The sequence below is a fragment of the Lactuca serriola genome, chromosome 1 (assembly GCF_051521515.1).
Source record: "Lactuca serriola cultivar US96UC23 chromosome 1, Lser_US96UC23_V15, whole genome shotgun sequence".
In the NCBI taxonomy this organism is placed as follows: domain Eukaryota; kingdom Viridiplantae; phylum Streptophyta; class Magnoliopsida; order Asterales; family Asteraceae; genus Lactuca; species Lactuca serriola.
In genome coordinates, this window is record NC_136408.1 from 119008811 (window position 1) to 119018683 (window position 9873).

At 32.9% G+C, this 9873-nt stretch overlaps 1 protein-coding gene across 1 annotated transcript; it reads right to left on the reverse strand.

The window, feature by feature from the left end:
• Window positions 1-3341: 3341 nt before the first annotated feature.
• Window positions 3342-5991, reverse strand: LOC145070694 (uncharacterized). Its single transcript, XM_079017653.1, has 7 exons — window positions 5807-5991; window positions 5279-5451; window positions 5019-5207; window positions 4650-4925; window positions 4047-4149; window positions 3755-3940; window positions 3342-3646 (listed from the first exon to the last, which is right to left on the reverse strand). The coding sequence occupies exons 3-7, from the start codon at window positions 5043-5045 to the stop codon at window positions 3603-3605; spliced, it is 636 nt and encodes a 211-aa protein (XP_078873779.1). The 5' UTR covers window positions 5046-5207; window positions 5279-5451; window positions 5807-5991; the 3' UTR covers window positions 3342-3602.
• Between the last annotated feature and the right edge of the window lie 3882 nt (window positions 5992-9873).

A 9873-nucleotide genomic window follows, 5' to 3' on the forward strand; every position in this document is an offset into this window, starting at 1 on the left:
TCTAACAGATTTTGGTAAGTGGCAGGAATTTGGAATTCTTGCATTTGCAATAAGGATTTGTGACTATGAAAAGAGGATCATTGGAGTTATGTTCAATTGGTCTATTTCGCAAAGTAAAGATCATAACATAATATGCATACTTGGTGTGTGGCGTGACTAGTGTTTAGAAAACATAGTGTACATGCTTGGAACATGGGACTACTATTGTTTCAATTCAAGAATAAAGTTGATAGTTGAAACAGTATACAATGAATAATGTGTAATCATATGGTGATAAATAAAAGGTGTTTTATTTATATTCATAAGTTCTGAGACCATATTGGATTCGATTATTATTGTGTTTCACTTTGCATGTTTTGACTTCCAGAATAACTAGGTCATTGTTCTGAATGACTAAGTTATTCAAACCATCCACAGTCGCTCATATCTGTGGAAGTAGATATGAATCAAGATTGTCATGGGTTGGGCTTGTAGATGTCTAAGATGTTGGACAAGGTGGTGCTACAACACTCATGAGTGCTCATAAGTTCTGAGTATTGGATTCAACCCGCGCTCATTGGAATCACTTAATGGATTTTATCACGAGTGATCATGAAACAATAATATCTTATATTCTTCAAACCCAGAGATATGAGTTGTTACTATGATTTGGCTGTACATTGATTGCACGAAAACGCATTGGTAACTCGATGTTATAAAATGTGCCTTTGTGTATGATTCAACAAGTAGTAGAACAATCCATATGAGTCGAAGTTTATCCATTCCTTTTACCTTCGGGATAAAAGCGATATCTGTGGGCTCCTCGATGATTTGGTGATGAAAAATGTAAGTGCTCGGCCGGGCTTGGACTAATTTGATCTGTTCAATTAGTCAATCGTCATAAATCATAAATCAGGAACAACAAATGGATAGAGAGAATGATTAACATCCATGTCTCAGTCCATATGATATCTAGAATGGAGGAATATATGATCCATTATCTAATGGACAAGTCATTGACAAAGGTTAGAGATCATCGCCAAGGTCAGAGTTCGACAAAGGCTTTTGAGAGCTACGATTGCCAGTCGGTTCTTGAAGTCATACTTGCAATAATAGTTTTAGACTTATCCAAGTGGGAGACTGTTGGATTAATGTCTATGTCCATAACTATAATTGGTAAGACTTGACCCAATCCAGCATAGTCCATTTGGGTTGCATGGCATCATGCATTTGGATAGACTACAATGAGAGAAATAACACTTAAGGTTTGTTAATATATTATAAGTTCTAATATATTAATAAGATTATTTAATTAGTATTGATCAAGAATTAATCTAGGATTAATTAAGTGATTAAAAGAAGACTAATTAAATATATGGGTTGATTGTGTAAATATGCATACTTGTATAGTGGGCTAATGCTTCATGGATTGTCAAGTTGGGCTAAAACCCATAAGATGCTCCATGGATGCTCCATGGTATATTTGAACCCATGGATCCAAGGAAATGGAAAGCCACGACAATTAGGGTTCACCCTAATTGTCACTAACTATATAAGCATCTTATTGTTGACAAAATCGGCCACTATGTGTGAGAGAAAGGGCTAGCCGATTTTATGAAGTGTGGATTTCTCTCTAATCTATTTCAAGTGTATTTGGTGTTGTGTGAACCATTTGAGGTGTCACACTTGGGGCACTAGGCACTCAAGCTTCATGAAGACATTCTACATCAAAGAGGTATGTAATTCTTACTTGATATACTCATATTAATCAATGTTATTATGCTAGTTAGGATAAATACCTTGGAAAGTTCATATTTGCATGTATAATAGAGAGAATATAGATCCAAGGTATTTAGGGTTGCATGTACACTTAGGAGTGTTAGAATGCTGAAAACCCAACAATAAGGTTATATATGGAAGTTTCTACCGTGCAACAAGTACACGAACAGTTGCAAGAAAAATAGTGATTATTTTTAGAAGTGAAATCTCAGAAAAAGTCGTAATATTTCACCATAATATATGAAAAAGTCTCAAACTAAAATTGGTTTACGAAAAGTCCAAGGTTGTAAAAATCGTTCAACGTTAGCTAGTCGGTGGACTGGGGTTAAAGGATTAATCGGCTTGGCAGAGATTAATTGGGGACCATAAATTGCTAATTTGTTAGATTTTAAAAAATTAAATATGACTAATATCATATAAAAGTTCGTAAATTACACTATTATCATAACAATATAGATTAATATGATAAATACAACACTAATCATACCTCAAATAGTTTTTATTGAGATATAAATTCTTCAAAGTGTTAAAATTTCATCGGGATCTACTGTTTCAGTCATTGTGTATGCATGGATTAATCGTTAGGCGCTCTCTAATCGGTCGAGTAGCGCCTAGGGATTAATTAGAGATTTATCGGGACCTAATCGGGATTTTTACAACATTAGAAAAGTCTGAATTACCGGTAAAAATGACGATTTAACCATTTTTCCGGTTTATCGGTTGCAATACTTACCCGGTTTCAATAAAATCTAATTATTTTACAATAATTTGGGACTTATTCGTAAATTATGGTAAAATAATGGGACTAAGTAATCAAACCGGTAAACCAGAAAAAATGGGTCAAATTATCCTTTTTATCGGTCATTGGGATTTTTTTCATAAACAAATTTGAGTTTTAGATTTTTTCGTAAATTAGGATAAATATTGATACTTTTCCGGATATTTTCCAATTTAAAAATTGAAATGTGTCTGGTGGATTAGTGATATTTCTTAGTTTTTTGTATGGGGTAATTGTTTATTTTTTAGTGTTCGGTAAGGAAAAATGTGTATTTCTTAATTTTATATTTTTAAACACTTGTTAATCTTTAATTAAGCTTGTATGGGACAATCGTTTGTATTTTGACACTTTTATTATTATAATGATTACTTCTATTTTTGTTTGAATTTGATTATTATCATACATTTAATACTGTTTTTTGTGCGTATTTACCAAAATTACTAGAATTTTTATAATTTCACTATTTTTTTTAAATAAATTTAAATTACCAACATATAGTGAAGAAATTTCCATCATTAAAAGGTTCCGTCGGCTATCCCTTATTAATTGGCCAAAACAGATCAAATGCTTTTAATCAATAATCCATTGCTATTCCATCGGCCATTCATTGTGTCGTCGGTATATCCGTCGGCAATCCATATCCATCGGTAAAGATTACCCACGAGCTGAAATTCAATAGCCTCAAATCCGTCACTAACAGCCATGAATACCAATGAATTCTGTTGTCCGAAATGCACCTTTTTCTTGTAGTGAAATTCCAAGAAATCAAGTGATTGTCTTAATGGAAATTTGGTCAAACATAAGATTGTCTGAATCGTATCTAGCATTTGGCATTATTGATGATGAAAATATGATTATCTACACATATGTACGAAGGTACGAAAGGGTTATTACAAATTTATTACCATAGAAGAAGATTTCCCTAATCGGCAACAGTGTCAATAAAGTTGGTTAACCTGTACCCTCACGAACGATACTGCCAGGTCGTTTCCATGTATTAACAAAAAAGTTATTTACTTCATTCACTAGATCTTCCTGAGGGCAATCTAGTAATCTTACCATCGTTTCAGCCCCATAAGCAAACGACACTGCGTATTCTGAAAAAATTACCTGGAAACAAGAAATAAATAAATACGTAGTATCTAATAAAACATGACAAGAAACCTTCATGGAAACGATTTTAAAATATAGTAAGAACAAAATATAAACTATAAATACCTTTAGTGACACTGCGACCCGGATTATTTGTCACACGAAACGGATCAATAACATTAAAATATTTTCTACCAAAAACTTCCTCTACGTAGGCCTGACCACCAGGAAAGAGTTTAGACACGGAGCTACAAGTAGTAAGAAATGCATCTTTAAGAAGCAACTTTTCACTATCCATACGAAAAGGCTCCGCTACAATTTCATTAAAATTGTCAATTGAGCTGAAATTCCAACGTTTACTAAATCTATCAACTATGTTATTGAGTAGAAACTAGAAAAATCGTACACTACTTTTTACCAATCACATCTGGAAGTGACATAAGTTCCAAAGGACCCCATAAGCTAACACCATAACTATCCCAGTCGAATTTGCTAAACTGCTCTAGAAAACGATAAAATACCTGTGTAAGTACAATGACAAGATTCATTGTAAAAAAAAGATCCAAGTATGTTTGTATGAAGGGTAGGTTTGTAAATTGCAAATCGAGTAAATTACACGAATAGTCCCTATGGTTTAGAGTAATTTGTGCGTTTCGTCCCTAACTTATTTTTTTAACTCGGAAGGTCCCTACTGTTTGTTTTTGTTACACGGTTGGTCCCTGTCTTACCTAAAAAGACTATTTTGCCCTTGATTTTTTGATTTATTTAAATAAACACACCCACAATCTCACCCCTCACCTTACCTTACATACCCCACTATTTTTTCCGTATTTAAATAATATTCTTTTTATGTAAATTAGGGACCAAATGTGTAACAAAAACAAAAGGTAGGGACCAAGCACGTAACAAAAACAAACAATAGGGACCTTCTGAGTTAAAAAAATAAATTAGGAACCAAGCGCACATATTACCCCAAACCATAAGGACCATTCGTGTAATTTACTCTTGTAAATCAGATAACCTCAAGACGACCAACAAAACGATTGTTGTAAACATGGAATATATATAGAACCAAGATCTCAAGGGCATATGTTGATATGAGCCCATAATGAGCACCAAGTATCCTGCTCTCATAGAAACACCATGCTTTGATCAATATAATGCTACGCTTAAACAAATGGTTTTGGTTTATGAGATTATCAGCCTCCTCAAGAAAGCAAAGATTGCATAATCCTCCAAGCTGATTAAATGGTATATATACCACACTGATGTCAACAAGGCATTTTATAATCTTCTCCTGTAGTTAATACATATAACCACATAAAGAACATTAACTCAGCTTGTAAAAATAGTAAAGAAAAAGAATAAATGAAGGTAAAAATTTGCGTACCTCTGCTAGAACGTACTGAACCTCCATCACATGAAATTCGGCATTCTCATTTTTCTCCTCAGTCTCCAACGTATCACGGACCTCACTAGGCAATGACTCTCTGAAGTTTGCGCTTTTAGTGACGACTGTTAAGTTAATATCTCCATCAGGTAGATACGTCTTAAGGGGTACAGACCCTAAAGTCAAAACCTGCAACAAAGAAATGAATTAGAGGGCAGAAATACTCAGAGAAATAATGAAAACACGATTAGAAGAATCACCTGGCAGGGGAAGCAGTTGATAATAAGTCTTTGTATATAACCCGCTACAGCATTCCTTTGTTCTTCAGATGCATGATTTGGTTGAATGCAGGCAATAAGCTCTGCTGTCAGTGGCGGACCCTCTTAGGGGTCAGGGGAGGCCATGGCCCCCCTGCTTTTGAAGCTCATATTACCTGATTATATATAACCAAGTTACAAAATATTTACTAGAATGAACAATTAGCCACCCTGATTTCCAGATTTTTAATTATAAGCAATACATTTAATTTCTACAACTTAGTTTTTAACTAAAACAATAAATACCCAATGATAAACTTTCAGAAAATCACTAAACAAAATCATATATCAAAACTAATTCACTTTTTTTTAGGAATCTGTTGTAAATAGGAAGCTATATATCTATTAAATCTATAAAATAAATCAAATCCAAAGATACAATCAAATTTACTACCATTTAACTTTGAGTTTAAGAAAACTGTAAACCTAAGATTATATTTTTGCCGCCGTGAAAGACCTCTCAAAACTCACCGGAAGAACAATGGCGTCCGCTTAGATCGCTGCTACATTTGTACGCCCTTCCGGTGTTCGTCGTATGTGTTTAAGGTATGCTTTCTATCTCTCTCACCGTCTTTGTCTGATGTCGGAGCCTGCTCGGTTTTCCCCAAGTCCCACTGCATTGTAGGTAGCCTCTTTTTGCCTCTTCTCTATTTTTCTCTCGCTTATATAACACATAAAGAAGAGCATAAAATTGTAATTAAACCTAGTCCCTATAACTAGTCCCTATAGTTTGCAATGTGACTACTCCCTGTAAAGCTGTAAAGTTGTCAAGCTAACAAGCTGACATTGCTATTTTATTGGATTAAACTATTTATTTTTATATGTAAGTTTATTGTTTATTAGTATGTATAAATCAATTCTGGCATTTGAAATATTTGGCATTTGAAATATTTAGATGCTTGTTACTTATTTGTTGATTTATTTGTAAGGTGCGCCAAATGGAAGTAATTTAGTATGACTAAAAATTCATTGTAATAACTGCATACACATTAAAATAATCCTTAAGATTTATATATATGTCTCTTATTCGTACGTACCAAATGGAAGTAATTTAGTATGACTAAAAATTTACTTATAAATAATCTATTTCAGCAACGAGTCTTGTTTAGACTTTGATATGTCATAATTTTGAACCCCTTAAAAATTTTTTATTTTGAAGATTTGAGTTCGGCCCCTCTAGTTCTAATGCTCGTGTTACGCCCCTGTCTGTTGTTCTCTCTTCTGCTTTTAACCATCTAACTGAATCTAAACTCTTTATCAAGTCGCCATTTGGCAATAGGTCTCCCATGTTAATTTGCTAAACTGGTGATGGGTCGAAGTTCAAAGTTGTAAACGTTGCCCAAAATATTGACATGGTTTGATTGCAAAAGTTTTTAGATCAGAAAGCATGTAGTTGGTGTTGAATTTAATAATCAGTTTCAATCTTTCATCAAGCTTATGTAACAACAAATTAATGGAAGATCATTCTTCCCGATCATCATGCAAGCGTTTGTTGGATTTAATCTAACATATCAGAAATTGCAAGTTCATGTGCATCGGGAAGAATGTAAAGGGGAGTTTCTTTACACAAGAAACACACTAATTATTATTTTATTAACTCAACACATAATTAGATATATTTGATAGTCCGTCCGTCCCAAAATTATAGTCCATTTTTCCTTTTTTGTTTGTGCCAAAATAATAGTCCACTTCTAAAAATAAATAACATTTTTACCAAAATACCCCCTCATTATTACTTAATTAACTAAACATTTAATAGAACATTAAATGCAAAGTAAGAACAAAACTGTCATTTTATTATATAAAGTTAATGGTAACTAATGATTTCTTAATTCGTGTGTTTTTTGTCTGTGGAGAATAATATTGGGACGGAGGGAGTACATATTTATAGGCTCCAGTACCAAACGATACAATCCTTCAAACCACTGCATGATCTTTTCCTAGATAACTAACTTCCAGATTTAACATAACTAAGTTAACCACCCATTTAACTGCTTAACATTAATTGATACTAACTATAGTTTATAGAAAAAGTGTAGATTATAATTCTAACAATTGGTAGTTAAGGTGGAGTTTGACTTGAAATGAAGAAGGTTTATGAAGGCCGAATCTTTTGTCAAACGCAATAACAATTCCTTTCTCTTAGCAAACCTACAAATGGAAATTACTCGGGAAGCTCGTATAATATAGGAAATATGATCATAGGGATCAGGAAAACGATATTCAACAACAAAAAAAGGCCAATTTAGATGCGGATCAATATCTGCAAGTCAACGACAAATCTCAAACAAATATATTGGATAAAACTTACGGATGTCGATTGGAATTATCTGTAAGAATCATCGAACGAAGAAAGAAACATGGTTAAGTTTTTACTTTTTGGTGGGACTGGGAGCGATTTTCTCGGGGTTTTATAACTGCGATTGGAAAGGAAAAGTGTTAATTTGGATTTTGGATTTTGGATTCTGCTTTTTTGATAAATAATGATAATTGATGATCGGGATCTGAGAGAAAATGAAAAGTTCCAATTCTATAAAAGTAAAATATTTTATAGCTCAAAATAACATAAACGACAAAGTTATAACTTTTTTTTTGTGCATTCTTGGTTTTTGTGGTTGTTTTTTTGATATGGTTATCATTTACCCATTTAAAAATACATTTTTAATATTTTTTATTAACTTTAATTTAGTTGGATATTAAAATAAGGGTCCTATTAGGCTGGGCTGCTAAAGTTGTTCGCCATTGGTCGCTATGCACTTGGAACACCGTCCCCTAGCGCTCGCTAGGGGGCTTGCCATGGTTGTCACACTATAGACGTAATGAGATGAGAGATTTGATAGGCTGATTCTTTGACTAAATTAAGATGTAATAAATTATACCACCTTTTTAATTGAGATGTAAAAATTATTTGTGGCTTTTGAATTAAGATGTAATAACTTAGTTACCAACTTACATTTAAGAAAAAATGTTTTTAAGAAAAATATTTATGTTTTCGTATAAACCTATATATATATATATATATATATATATATATATATATATATATATATATATATTCACCATTCAACTAATATAAATCAAATCACGCTCTCAACAATTTACACACACAAAATATCATATCTCGCACAAACTCTCTCAATTCACCAAAGATACATGTCTTCATCTCAAACAAAGAAAACCCCACGAACTAACAAAAATAAATCTTCAAACATTCCATCATTACACCTTCCACCTCCAAACATTTATCACCAAACCTTTCATCCCCAAACATTTCATCATCATCATATTATCGACCATCATTTGATCAATCAACTCACCGTCGCGCTAGCTACTACTTTCATACAATGGCTCTACAAACTTTTCCATTTAATCCATTATTTTCTCAACCAATGAGAATTTACCACAAAGAATCTCAACCAACACCTCGTCCGAATTTCGATGTTAATCCGTTCAAAACGTTTCAAGACACTCAATTCTTTTCTTAACCCCAACCACAAACTAACTTTCAATCCCAACCTATTCTTCCAATGAAGGCTTCGTTGAAGATCTTATTCAGGAATCATTTCAAACAAATCAAATTTTTCATTCATTGTTGTGGGTTCTTCATTTTTTAGAATGTTTGTGTTCTATAAATCAGATTTTTCCTTGATTTGATCCATATCTCGATTTTCTCTCTCTAGAATACTTGTTTGTATCATTTTATCTCTCTAGAATTTGGTTCATATTCTCTTTCTCTCTAGATATTTTTGAAATGCTTGTGATCATGGTGTATTTGGCTTATGATTCTTGGATCGTGATGATTAGAGATATCAAATTCAAAGTCAATGAAAAACAATTTTATGGATTATTGTTGAAAAGGAGTTGATTTCATGGGATACTTTGGTTTCTTCTGGAGGATTAAAAAATGATCATGGAAGATCGATATTTCAACCGCTTTCGAAGATTGGATATTTGCTTGCAATTGCCATGATTATGTTCTCTTGGTGTGAAAATCAAAAGGAAGGAAAAGAAAGAGAATTATTCAAGAAGGCATATGTTTCTCTTATTGAAGACCCAAATGATCTTCATGTTCTTAATTTTTCTGAATTTCAAGAAATGGGAATTCAATTTGATTTTGATGAAGATGTGAAAGTTCTTCGCTCAATTGGAGTTCAAACAGATGATTGTTTGATTTCTTGTGATTCGTTTGAAGGAATGGTGCCCTATCGAAAGCCTTTAATCCAAGAACTTCAAATGTATCAAACACCAAAAGATTTGATTTGAACTTGGAAAGTTGAATTTGTCAAGAATGAAGTTGTTCTTGAATTCAAATCTTCATGATCCAAAAAGGCAAAAAGGAAGAAAAAGAAGAAGAATATCAAAAGCAAGAGCAAATGGGTTTCTTCACAAAAATCTTCAAAAGTTGTTATGAATCTAAAATCTATGAAGCAAATTTGGGTTCCAATGAAACAATCAGCAAGTGTTGCAATGAATATAAATTCAAAACCCGAAAGTATTGATGGTTCTTATAAAGATGATGCTACATCGTTGAAAAACAC

Coding starts and splice junctions, on each gene's coding strand:
- LOC145070694 (XM_079017653.1), bottom strand. CDS start 5,045: ATGGAGGTTCAGTACGTTCTAGCAGAG. Junction 4,150..4,649: donor GTTTTGTTGGTCGTCTTGAG/GTTATCTGATTT, acceptor GTACTTACACAG/GTATTTTATCGTTTTCTAGA. Junction 3,941..4,046: donor GTCACTTCCAGATGTGATTG/GTAAAAAGTAGT, acceptor ATGAAATTGTAG/CGGAGCCTTTTCGTATGGAT.